The 13,611-nt window shown below is 38.8% G+C and overlaps 1 protein-coding gene across 1 annotated transcript in view; it reads right to left on the minus strand.

Annotated features, from left to right (window-relative positions):
- Positions 1-2,051: 2,051 nt before the first annotated feature.
- b4galt5 (UDP-Gal:betaGlcNAc beta 1,4- galactosyltransferase, polypeptide 5) overlaps positions 2,052-13,611 on the minus strand; it is a 29,481-nt gene continuing 17,921 nt past the window's right edge. The window contains exons 2-9 of the mRNA XM_077716767.1: positions 10,804-10,920; positions 10,600-10,713; positions 9,974-10,101; positions 9,332-9,448; positions 9,029-9,216; positions 8,823-8,945; positions 8,370-8,471; positions 2,052-7,259 (exon numbers count right to left, since the gene is read on the minus strand). Coding sequence (XP_077572893.1) covers positions 7,112-7,259; positions 8,370-8,471; positions 8,823-8,945; positions 9,029-9,216; positions 9,332-9,448; positions 9,974-10,101; positions 10,600-10,713; positions 10,804-10,920 — 1,037 coding nt within the window. The 3' untranslated portion in view covers positions 2,052-7,111. The remainder of the gene's footprint in view (positions 7,260-8,369; positions 8,472-8,822; positions 8,946-9,028; positions 9,217-9,331; positions 9,449-9,973; positions 10,102-10,599; positions 10,714-10,803; positions 10,921-13,611) is intronic.

Raw genomic sequence — 13,611 nt, forward strand, 5'->3', positions numbered from 1 at the left:
ATTAAGAGATGAATACTGTTATTTTCCCAGTTCAGTTTTGTTTTGGTCTTGATTTAAAGCCAGTAGACAGAAAAGGACAGTGAAGGCCAGAGTCTGGATGATCAGATTTCATGGTTGTGAAGGTCAGTTACTTTGTGGTTTCACTGATGTTCAGACATTTCACCCATTGCCACCTTATTAGCTATGAGAAAATGATTTACAGCACAGTTGACATTTGTTATAGAAACTGGAAGGACATCCAGACGGAGAAAGCATTTTAGATGATTGAATATGAAAATAACCTTGTGTTAAACAAAACAAAAAAAATCTACATGCTTTGCAAAATATGCAGCTCACAAGACTGCAGTCACATGGTGTGATCAGACGAAGATATGGGGTCATGAGATGATATTATAAAGTATATTTAGGTGTGGCTATAGTTAAGGTTTAGTTTCGAGTGGACTCACAAAATGTACTGTAGTGAGAGGGTCAGGGGGTTGGTTGCTGACCGGCTCACGCAAATGCACAGTCAGCTGGTCTTCTGTTTAGCATCAGGACATTGTCTCCGAGAAGCTTTTCCAAATAGAGAGAAGTAACCCAGGCATGATGGAAAGCAGAAGCTGGCTACAATACAGTGTTCCCTCACTATTTCGCGCTTCAGCTACCGCGAACTCAGAGCTTCGCGGATTTTTTTCAGGATTTTTTTTTAAAGATATTAAATAAAAAATCTAAATTACATCATTTTACAAGATGTGGAAACAAAATATTCAATTAGAATTAGTAATTGCATCATTTTACAAAATTTTCAAACACAAAGAATGCACGTATGCGCAAAGCATCACGGGGCATCAAGGGCAATGAAAAATAAGTGCACTTTTCTCCAAATGTTACTTGGAGCTTTAGCGCTTGGGCTCAACTTATCGAACTATACAAGGACACAGTTTGGCATGAGACAGGATTCATTATGCCGTTAATTGTACTTTACGTGGAGTGGAATGTAGTCAATTAGGAAGCGGCTGTAAAAAAAAATATGAAGAAAAATGTTTTGGAAGTCCCTCGAGTTCACTTAGAATAGAAAGGTTGCATTCATTCGGTCTATAAGAACCCCCTCTGCCTTTTTCTTCCTAATCAGGGATTTTCCCATAAAAAAACACAACCATTGGTCACTCCTCTTGTGTTCACTTCCATTTTTCACACACATGCAGTGTAGAGAAAAAAAAATCACATTTAAAAAGAAATACTTACCTGGGTAAGCAGTTCAACTGCGACTCATTTTATAAATAAATATCTATCTACACACACAAACACAATCACCCATTCATATAGTATATAAATACATAGAAATCCAATGATGGCTTAAACCTGTTTTTTCCCAAGTTCTGTGCAATCGGTCTACTGTGTATCAATTGATGTTTAGCATCGCTCTGGCAACCTTCCATGGGAAAGCAGGTCGATTAGTTCTCAGCACATTTTTATGACAACATTTATCACTGAGTTTAAAAAACACAGGTCACTACAAAAAGCAAACACCGCTATGCACACACAAATCTTCCTTCAAGGCACTGTTGTTCTGATTTAGGACGATATGAGCAAATGGGCCCCCAAGTATATGATGTCAGTGCTTCATATAGAAAGCTAAAAATTGTCCCAAGCTAAAGGGCAGCACCGAGGCTGAGTTTGGAGAAACACACGAGCATGTGGCCTCAAAAACTAATGTCAGAGGAGAGAGAAGAGTATGGGGTGATCGGATTCTGCGATCCCAATGGCCACAAATTGGAACACCTGTTCCTATGTTATTTTCTGATGTTTACTCCAGTTTGAGACTCCTCGTAGAGGGTTAGAGAGAGAAGAGAGAAATTTTCCTGCCAACACCAATTCCCTCCTGTTGGATGATCTGGTCAGGTGGCTCGAAAATAATGGCCGTACGCACATTAATATTATGAATATCGAGAGATGGGGCCAGGAAAATGAATATCCAGAGATGGAGCAGAAAACCACACTGCTTGACTGCTTGCTGTGTTGCCAGTAAATGGTAATAGGTCCAAAAAATAAATAGTGAATGCAGCTGCATCTTAAGTTTTTTTCTTTTTTTTTTTATTGGTGTACTTTGACAATAACAATGATGGTATAAAAGAAAACCCCCATCATACAAATTTCAATAATCAAAAGATAAATATGCCAATACACAAACATATCCATGTAAGGCTGACATCAGGTTTTAACAAGTGACTTTGGATGACTCTAATTCAAGGCCCCTTTACAATTTAGGGACACTGTCATGTTAAGAATATACAGTCGTGTTGGAAAAAAAATTGCAGGTTAATGTGACTCCCCAGATTGATCCACATTTTCAGTAATTTGTTTTTATTGGTATACACACTATACAAATATGCAAGTAGATACAGGAGAATTTCAGAAGACCGAGCATTCAAAATGTACTCTCTCCACTCTTAAGACTGTGCAATTGGATTTGAATAGGGGTGTGTAAAAAAAAAAAAAAAAGCAATCTGCTGTTGACTTTACATTTTTTTAACCAATGCAAATGCCTACCTACTTTTGAATCACTAAACTATTATTTTTAACAATTTTCTTTTTACAATTGCTTCATATCTTTAACGCCTCAGAAGGATGCACATCTGGGAAACTGCTTACAATTTTTTTGAAAACGAACATGCATTGAACTTTAAGGATTGCAGCATCAACAGGTGAATTAAAATCAAGGGTTTTCAAGGAAAATTTCATGTTCAACAGGTACTGGTTTCATTCTTAACACTTGTTTTTCCACAAAATTGGTGACCTCACTGATTAAATGCTACAGTGCTACTTTTTTTTTAAACACACCCCTTTGAACAAATTGCTCAATTGCCCAACCTTAATAAAATGTGTATCATGAATGCTGGATCTCATTAGTTTTTAGGGAATCCATTGCATCTAATGGTAAACATCTTTGACAGGTAACAATAAAAAAAGCCTGAAAACATGGATAATCTGAATAGTCACATTGGACTGCTATTTTGAACACTACTGTATAATTCGTAAATAAGTGGAGTTCTTTTTCTCTCTTTAGTGTTTCGAATTCACAGAAAATAAAATCATTGTATATTTTGGAGCACGTTGCATTGCCGGTTTGGGTGCCAGTTTTTAATTTTTTTTATTTAAAGCACTGTGTTTTTTGGCAGACACACCTGAATTTGTTGCATTAAAGTGCAGTCCATCTACACCTTAAAGGGACAGTCCAGTCAAAGTCAACATGAAACTACTAGATTGGGCCAACGATAAGTGTTGAGAATCCTGCCAAATCTGAATTGATAAAGAAATTTTACACTCAAATAATCCTCAGACAAAGAAAACGTTTCTTGCTATAATTTAAAGATTAAGCAATCAATTGTGCCCAGTCTGTGTATGTTTTCAGTAGTTATCTTCAAATATAACTCATGGTTTTAGAAACAAATCCCAAAAATGACTGGAGTGTTCCTTTAATTCCGTCAGATGTTTTGAGGGGGGAAAAAAGGACAGTGGACCCAATAAGGCAATTCTCATCAATACCAGCATCTTTAGTGGGGAAGCCAATTAATTGCTGAATGTATCAGTTAATGTGATAGGAATCCAAATTTAAGGAGGTCAGGACTTTTACTTTTTTTCATGTATTCAAAAAATACTGTGCAGTGATGTAAAAACATTGTTGTCACGGTGTAAGTAAGCATCACTTAAATGGCACCCGTACCAGCCAAACTCACTCCAAATCCTTGTTCTTTATGCTACCATCAGTAGTAAATTTAAGACCTTATAGATTTTTTTTTCTAAAACACTACACACAACATTATTTACAATGAGCTATAACTTGATATGCACTTATTGAAATTTAAATATTTTTGCTCGTAAAAAAAAATGAGTGGAAAATCACTGCAATAAATTAAGAAGCTTTTAAGGCTGCCAGTTTTGTCAGATGCCCAGGCATGGTTCCTTCATTTAAACTAGCATAGAATGGATCAGAACAGGTGAGATTATGGTACCATGAGCAGCAGGCTCAGTCTTTGCCTGGACTGAGACCATTTACAATATACATAAAGAGGTAAATGACTGGCCAGCATGCTCCTATCACCAACTGAAAAAAAGGAAAAAAACAATTTCCTGTTTTTGACAAAGCATGAGGGTGGAGACTGATTTAGAGTTGAGAAGCCAGTCTAGCTGTCATGGAATAAAAGAAAGCCATTTTAATTTATCCACAGGTAGATGCTTGTTTTTGCAATGTGGAAGATAAAGCCCAATACTGAATATGACCAATTAGGTCTCTTTATACAGCGAGCACCCTCAGCGTCAAATCTTCAGGTACATTTCCGATTGTCCACCGTTAGGCTCTTTCAACATTTCCATTGAGCTTTTAATTTAAAGCAATGATAAAGTAAACCGTATACAGTGTTTTAATGTAAGTGTCAAGAAAAGAAAGAACCTGCTAGGTTGCTCACTACCACCTTCCTGTAAATCATTACCAATGCAGGAAAAGAAAACTACAAAACAAAACTCTTGAAAGAGTACAGCTTCACATCTGGAGGGTTTCGCCATTTCACTCAAACACGCATGGAGACGTTTTAATGCGTTACACAAATGCTGTGACTGTCCATTGCTGTCACTGAGCACCTCTCCTGGATGGTCAAGGATATTAAATTTGTCACTAATTGTCCAAAGATATGCTTGTATAATAATCAAATCTAATATTTGTAGTTTGTTTTTCATAAAGGTAGGTCCCAGTTATATTTAAAGAAAAATTACTAGGCATTTGTTTTAACAGGGGTGGTTTGCGTGACGGCCTCACAGATCAGGGGTCCTGGGTTCGATCCCAGGTCGGTCCACCTGTGTAGATTTTCATGTTCTCCCGGGCTGGGGGGTTTCTCCGGGTACTCCGGTTTCATCCCACATACCACATGCATGCTGGGCTGATTGGACACTCTAAATTGCCCCTAGGTATGGATGTGGGTGTGCATGGTTGGCCATCTTTTTTGCCCTTTGATGGGCTGGCCACCGATTCGGGGTGTCCCCCCGCCTCTGTCCCGGCCGGGTCAGGTTCATTGAAAGAGGTCCTCAATGAATAACATGGCAAGCCAGCACACTTACAGTAATTCACTTCCTCGCTCTTCCCGCGGTTGTCACACAAAATGGCGCCCTCAGATGTGTCTGCTGAGCAGAGTAAACGTACACCGTCTCAGTCTATTTCATCAGACCTTGCATCTGTATGAAATAGAGTGGCTCCCAAGTTTGAAAACAAAATTCCAAGGCTCATAACCCCATACAAATACACAACAAGATTCAGTGCATTTAACACAGTCTGTCATACATCACGTCATAAGTCATCACATTAAATGTGAAATATTAGAAAAGCAAAAGCAAAGAAAAAAACAACAACAACAAAAAACAGAACAATTACAGAAAACAATCCATAAGAGATCAAATAAATATAAAGAGGTCCAGCCTCTGTGGGAGCAACGCTAATTCACCCCACACAACCCCCCCACACACACACACACAAACAAAAAAACGCATCTTAAATGCATACAAGGCGATTGATGTGAAATGGAGTAGCTTTTGTGACTAGAGGGACAGACAGTGATAATCATGTCCGTATAGACCCAAAAATGAAAGTTGAAAGGGTCAATTTAAAGCACACATAAATCCAAGAAGGGAAATTATTTGACCACTTTGCACTTGCAGAGAATCAGCTGGTGTCAGTGCACAATGTTAGACTGCACGCCACTCAACAAAAACATCTGGCAAACAATGGTACAGAAATCGGCACCTAAAATATTCAGGCCTGCGAGAATGAGGTTTTAGTCTTAAAACAATATCACTAAAGACAGGCATTGTTGTTAAAGAGATTTAAGCAGGGGGTTCGGGAGGCTCACATATTCAAATACGACGCAATAAATCAAAAGCTTCTGTAAACACCATCTGTGTGTTGACTTGTGTGAAAATGGAGGCTATCGCAAAAAGGGGGGGCGAGGGGGTGGGGGTACTTTGATTACACCCTACAAACCTAGTGGGGCCTGAAGTCAATCCTGTTACTCGGACTCTGATGACATGACAATATGCTCCATAAAAGCCATTTGCATAGGCTCTCCCTCGCTAACAAACAAACTCACAGACAAGCACAAAGCCACAGAGAGGTTCTGAGAAGACATTGTTTTCATTGGGTGGCATGTTGACTTAGGAAAAGGTGCGCCGAACACGTTTGCAAATGCACTCATTCTCTCTCTGTAGTGAGTATATGCTAGCACCTGTGCTATTGCATCGGTATCATGAGGCAGTCGGGTCTAAATTCATCTCTGCGATATTACGTCTTATTGCTAACAAGGTGAGCAACACTCTCACATCCATAGCCACTCGCTGGCAGACAGTTACGTCCAAAGCAACAACGGAAACAAAAATATCACAGTCTTCAAATGGTATGTTCACAGGGTAAAATATAGTTATAAGAAATGGTCAAGGTACTAATATACTCTAAATTTAGCGTAAACTATCTCACATATAGATGATTGAAACTCTTCATAGTTCTTTTCATTTGTAGATTTTGGCATACCTTCAGCAGAACCAGCTGCAAGCGTCCACGCGGTAAAAGTTGTGTGTGTATACATGCACATGTTTCACAGGGCTACTGCATTCGTGTAAGAAGTCAGAAGTGCAAAAGCAAAATAAGAAAGCACATTACCTTTGAAATCAAACTTCTGCGCCCCTTAAAGAGTGTGTGTCTCACGGTCGGTCTATTTTGGAAAACTAATGTGAACTCAAGTGCAGGGATGAGTTAAGGAAATTAATTAATTGATGGGTGCTGAAAGGCCAAAATGGTGCAAAAGGCATGTGGACACTGAAGACTAGATAATCCCAGATGAGTGAAGTGGTGGACTGTGGCACAAACAAGTGCAGCAATAATCCTTATTTACTTCTATGATTTAGCCAACACGCGTATTTTATGTTTCCTTTTTTTGTTTTGTTTTGTTTCTCTTCTCATCGCAAACCCACAAAAGAAATAAAGCACGAATAAACTAAACTGATTTTCAGCAGTGCCGCAACTGGTGAAATATGGCTGATGTCCCAGAGGACTTTTGATTCCCAGGTGGTTGTCAGTCCAGCTATGTCTACATCAGTAGTCGGCTACGGGTGCAAGACTTCTGTTCAACTTGACCGTGACGTTGGTGTAAAGAGGCCTCTTGGACACAAGTGGGGAGTAGTTTAAGTTGTTCAGACCATCAACCTTTTGTCGTTCCTTTGAATGGCGGAGAAGACTATACCTGCGAGAGCAATCAAACCATATATTTGTTTTTGTTTTTAATTATATAGGAGGGACAAAATCGTTTATTGGCAAGTTTTTGCTCTGACCTGCAAGGAAAAATTTGAGATGCTAGTTTTGAACATTTTATTTACAATGAGAACAGCTCTAATTTATAAACAACAAAATAGTTGTAATTTTGACTGATTCAATTAAAAAAACTATCAATTAAGCCAAATCAGTCACTCCCAAAATGATTCCTGCCCTTAAGGAATTAGTTTAAAAATATATGAAGCTGCAGGGAGCCCCAAGAAAATAAGCAAAAAAGGCTACATATGTTTCTTTACACAATAACTTAATTTTCTCACATACCTGGAACTCAATACCAATTAAAATACATGAATACCTGTCTCTGAACCTCTTTGCCAATCACTTTAAAGCCTGGATGTAAGATGAACAAAATTGCGATCATGACGCGGTCTCAAATTGTGCTACGTGTTTGGTGTTTGTGTGTACGTGTCTGGTGTGTGTCATTGTTTATCTTGTACCTACACAAGGGACTAAAGATGGAAATTAGCCGGGGGCTACAGCCTTACATATTTACATTTAGATGTTCATTAACATGAACATGAATATGTTTGTTAATATGTGCTGTCCCTTATCAAATCAATCAATCAATCAATCAATAAAATGTCTACATGTTTTTAAAAGAGGAGCGCCTAAAATTCTCGAAACCTACTTATGCATAATCTGTGATTTACTGAAGAATGGAAGCGTGTACATTTTCTGTTATTCTTTAGATTTGGTATAGATGTGTCAAAATCCACTAAAACTACTCTTACCTATGTTTTGACTACCAAACCTTTTTAAAGACTGGTAATTGAATAAGTTGAATGCATTTACAAGTTTTAAGTTGCAAGGTTCTGTGTCAGTTATATTTTAAAAATGCCAGCAAAGACTGTCCCTGTGCGGTTTTAAACTCTGTCACATGCAAAGTCTTTCAACAAGTGAGAATTCCCTTCCAGTCACTGCTCGGGCTTTTCATGTGACTGGCTCACATGAGTCTAAGCTTCCTTCCAACTAGAGAGTGGGACTCTGTGTGTGAATACGTTTACCAAGCAGTGTTACTGACCTCCCGAGGAACTGGACCTCTCCGCGATGATGGTGTGGAATGGACATGTAGCGGCCCAGTTCTCCATGCGGTCTGCTTACGGTGAAATTTGCATACAGCACCCTACAAATAGATTTTGTACTCATTGATGCATGAAGTCTGGTCTGTTCCATTGGTGACCCTAATTACCATATGTTCAAAGAATGCCTCTCTGACAACAAACTCAGCCTGGAACGTGCAAGTACAATGAACTATTAAATCCATAATAAAAGACTGGTGTGTTCACAGCTGCCTTCTCACACGCCAGTAGGAAAAACAAAGTTGTGTGACATAGGTAAATGACAGAGAGATAAAACACTTCATGACCAGATTGGATGATTCATCCATCTATTGGACATATATTTAATCTTTTAGTGATGTAACATGAAACTTTTATAAGATGATGTTTTTCTGTGTCTTTGTCTGTTTTCTCACCTGCTCCAAAGGTCATCATCCTCTCCTCCCCAACCCCAGAAGGCATTAGGAAATCCATTAATCTTATCGAACTGTCCCACTTTCAGGCCACTGACACCACCAAAGAACTCATTATACGGAAGCCTTAGAGGAACAATTAGAGGTATTTTAAATGAATATCAAGAGTGGACTGCACTTACCCGCAAGGATAGAGGATTAAAACTTACATGTATGAGTACTTGTCAAGTTTGACCGCAAAATGTCTGGGCATATCCGTGCAGCCGTAATAGTTCCTGTCATTTTCCATGAGGTGGTCGACATCATGGAAGACAAGGCAATCCCAATCCATATCCTTCATGGCCTCCTTGTAGCCCACGTTAAACAACATCGCTCGGTTAAATGGCTCAGTTCCGGCCTGGATAAGAGATTTGGTACACGTAAGCCATTAATAAAATGTGACCATCATTGTGAAAGGGTCACTTCAACAATTCGTGATCTCGAAGGTGGTCTAGAAATAGCTGTGTGTGTACCTGCTCAATGACATAAACGCCGAACTGGAGCCTTTGTTTCTGGAGAACTGGTACCAAATGTCTCAGGAGGATAGGTAGGTGCTCGTGTCGGTTCCGGAATGGTACTAAGATTGCCACCTGAGGTGATAAAAGAGACATAAGTTGTGCGTGCATGTTTCAGGAGTTAGGAATGAGAGGAAAAGAAATTTCATTTGTGCAGTGCCATCTGACATTCAACGAATCACAGGGTGAAGCGGGGCAGCCAAAATCTTTGAAAATTCGTAAACACAGCCTATTGTTAGATCAAACAATATGTTTTGGTCTTTGAGAAAGCAATAATAAAACTTGATTTTGTGGACAAAATGTGGGTTAAAGACAGATGGCATGTATGAATGGTGGTCATAATATATGTGAGGAGCATATCTGTTGGTTTCATCAATGGAGAAATATTCTAGGAGACAACTAGAACATTACAGTTGTCTTCAAGTCAACACCATGCAAATAAAATGACCTGGATGGATGATTGAGAATATTCACAGGATTTTGTTAAGCAGTTGAACTTGTTTGGCTTCAGAATAGAAAATGAAAAGTGTCCTCAGGTAGGGCCCTTTATCTAATGCATGCATTTGGGCGATCGCTCCTTTCCAGAATGGAGTGACATACCTTCCAGCGAGGTAAACAGCCTTTGGGCTTCCAGTGGCCTCCCGGGGCCATAACAGACTCGCCCAGGAGAAGAGATCGCTCCACATCCTCTAGTGAAACTTCACTCATATTCACCTCCAACCTACCCTCTGTGTTTGGGGGGAAAAAGATATTTTGTGCCATTCGAGTCTCCGTGGAAAGAAAACGATAAAGGCAACATCCATCAGCGATTACAATTAAAGTGGTGAACACGTAGGAGGAAAAAATGCAAGGTAACTGCTTAACAGTTGAAAGATCACAGGCCACATTAAGTTATTCAGTCCAAAAACTAAACATTTGTTTTCAGCTCAATAGCAAATGGGAAATATTTCCACGTGACTTTTGAAAAGAAAAATCTAACACCATCATTACATACACTTAACCCGACTTTGACAATTTAGCACCAGCATTTTTTGACACCACATAAGAGCCAAGTTTACGATGGGTAACTCTGTATTAAGTTTTTGCAGATTAGACCACTAGTTCAGGGTGTACTTTGCTTCCTGAAATTAAATCATTTCCATTTTGGCCTTCATAACGAAAACTCACAAACCAAAAAGAATGCACGCAATGCAAGAGAGAGAAAAAAACAACAACAATGAACTTACTCATTGAAGGCAGCTTCTCTGGGCAAACTTGTGAGGGGAAGTACGTGAAGCCCTCAGGAAGATATGCAGTGGGAGGAACATCACTCTCACTCATGTTGAAGTCATAAGAGTAATCTGTGAATATGCACTCGAGTTTATCAAATATTTCTTGTGAGACCTTATAATTATGTATGATCGGAGTACTCCTAGAAAGATGTATTTTACCTGTACCATTGCTGTAAGCACCTCTCACCACCTGTTCCAGGACTTGAGCACCGATATTCTTCACATTTTCTCTGATGCGGATCCCTCTGGCTTGGACCATGAACAAATACTCATTCACTGTGGATTGATACAGAAAGGGAAATTTAGGTTTGTATTCCTAGTCCAGGTTTAAAATTACAAGACATTGGAACATTGCAAAAACTTCCAATATTCATTCAGGGCTGGGGTCTCACACATTCATTTAAATTAAGATGAAAAGGTAACCGTTACCTTGATTTATCACTACCTATTCCTTGAATCTCTAGTGTTGTTAATTTGAATTCGCCCTTAAAACCATTAGCCAGTCAGCAGTAAAATGTGTCATTGACAAAAGCAAAAAATTCGGCAAGGAGACTGGCTACGTTATACAAGTCTGCAAGGGCCGCTGAAATATTTTGTTGCCTTCAGTGAGAGGAATTTGCCACCAGCACAGCTAGGCTTTCATTCCAAGAAGCCAACAAGTGGAATGTTAATCAGTGATAATGAGGGCGGGGAGCATGCCACAGCGAAAACCCAACTCAAAAAAAGAAGAAATTATGAACTCGCATAGACTGATTGGTTCCTGTTGTAATGTATGATCATTGCAGTTTGGTGGAACTTGTTTGGTGTAACTAATTCATCTACTGCCTGTGAGTCAGTCGTGATTTATTATGGCAAAAATTGTCCAGCAACAAGATAAATGTAAAGAAGATTCATTTGTTGAGGGATTGCTCAACACTTCCACGCCGTCGTCACTGTGGGCCGTGAACCGAAGCGTACAGTTGAAGAGTTAGTACAGTTAGTATTATCTTTAGTAATGGAACAAAAAACTGCAGATAAAGATGTTGTCTTTGCCTTTAAAGATAGAGATAATGAATGCAGGAATGCCAAGCTTACCCATACAGACTCTTTCCCAATCAAGTAGTGAATTTTTTTATCAAAAAAGGAGGAAAAGTGTGTCAACACCTATCAGCCATCTTAGATGCCTGCCTTGCTTATGACAGATTTGTCGTATCAATACAATTAATACAACAGATTAACAGTGGCTACGACATAAGCTAGTGAAAATAATTCTGCGGCTTTGTTGAAAATCAATTAATTGGCTTACGTTTAACCCCCTTTGTCCCGTATGTATAGTCCCAATATCCAGCATGTCAACATCATACAGTGTATAGAGTGACTTTCTAAAACTGTGACGTGAAACCATAATGACATGGCGGACAAGATCTTGCCACAACTCCTTCTATTCAACATATCATGAAAAGGAATTCTCATGACAAAATCCATTTTCATATACTAATTTCAACGATAACTATCCAGTGCCATCACTATACCCTCGTACTTGTAGTGACAAATTTCTTGTTTTAACTCTTCATAATAACGCACAAATATAACAGTGATAATAGTGCAGTAAATGGACTTCAACAATTTTTAGGATTATTAAAAGGGAAAACAATTATTCATTGAATGTAGGAAACTATGTCAATTGCACATTACCCATAACAAAATCAGCACCAGATAAAACCAAACCTAAGTGTCATAAATACACACGCTCACCCATACAATGTCACTAACTGATGATCCTTTGTGGCGCCATATGATGGAAAATTGCTCACAGACTTCTGGCATGTGATCCTGTCCTGCAGGCATCAACCTATTTTGATATACTGTAAGTGCCCTTTAGAAGCTTGCCAAACATATGCAGATGGTGCTTCTACCACTAAATATATGAGAGAACAAGAGATAGGCTGTTTATATTATTTTAAGTTTGAACATTGCCAATACTTATTCTGGTGAGATATCAATGTGAATAGCGCGAGTAAAACTTTAATTGTTGATGATTATTTTAAAAAGAAGGAACACCAAAGTAGTAAATTGGCTGGCACCTTGTCCAGTACAAATAAACAAGGCCAACAAAATGTCATCGGTATAAAACAAGTCGGGATAGGGGTTTCCATCCAGACAGTTAGAAGCAATCCAAACTCAGCTTGAAAGAGACATTGGTTCCAATTCACCCTAGATCCTATTATAAGTACTGAGAATAAATGAATGCATAAATCTTGAAAGTCAATTAGGCAATAAATAGGCTATAATAATCTTTGCTGGTTGCTTTAAGTGTTATAATATAACAATTCAGCAAAGGAAAAAAAAAGGCCTGATCATGTTTTTCTTCAAAAATTGTGGCCTTTCTGCTTGAAAATGAATGACAGTATTTTTTCTGCCTATTTGAGATCTATCTCTATAAAGAGCTGATGATTGTTATGTTTTATTTTAAAATTGTGGTCTCCCCCTTCAAATGTTGATCTTGAAAAACATACGAGATTTAGGAATAACAACATAATCTGATCTACCAAATACTGCTCATTGCAATAAAGTCAGTGCAAGGCATTGGAGCCTACCAACAGTCAAATTAAATTAGACACGAGAGCTGGCGTTCAGAGGAAGAACATACGGCAGCGAACAACACAGGGTCACTTGTAGCAGACATGGAAGATTGGAATAAGGTGCTCGCTTGTACTGCACGCAAATTCCTGATTCATTTAAGGGTTGTGGTCAAAGCTATAAAATGTTCCCAAATTTCCATCCAGTTCATTTGCACGAGTATTTTTGTTTACATTTTCAACTAATTGTAGTACATAGTACATCCATTAGCAAAAATGCATAACTGGGCTAGTCATTGCCCGGAAACGAGCACCCACATAAAGCCTCTCATGTGTTCGTGACTCAGTCTGCCATTGTTTCTGCTGGAGTGAGCATCAACCCGCATGTTCATGGGTGGAATTTTCAGTG

This window comes from Stigmatopora nigra, chromosome 1, assembly GCF_051989575.1.
Source record: "Stigmatopora nigra isolate UIUO_SnigA chromosome 1, RoL_Snig_1.1, whole genome shotgun sequence".
Taxonomy (NCBI): Eukaryota; Metazoa; Chordata; class Actinopteri; order Syngnathiformes; family Syngnathidae; genus Stigmatopora; species Stigmatopora nigra.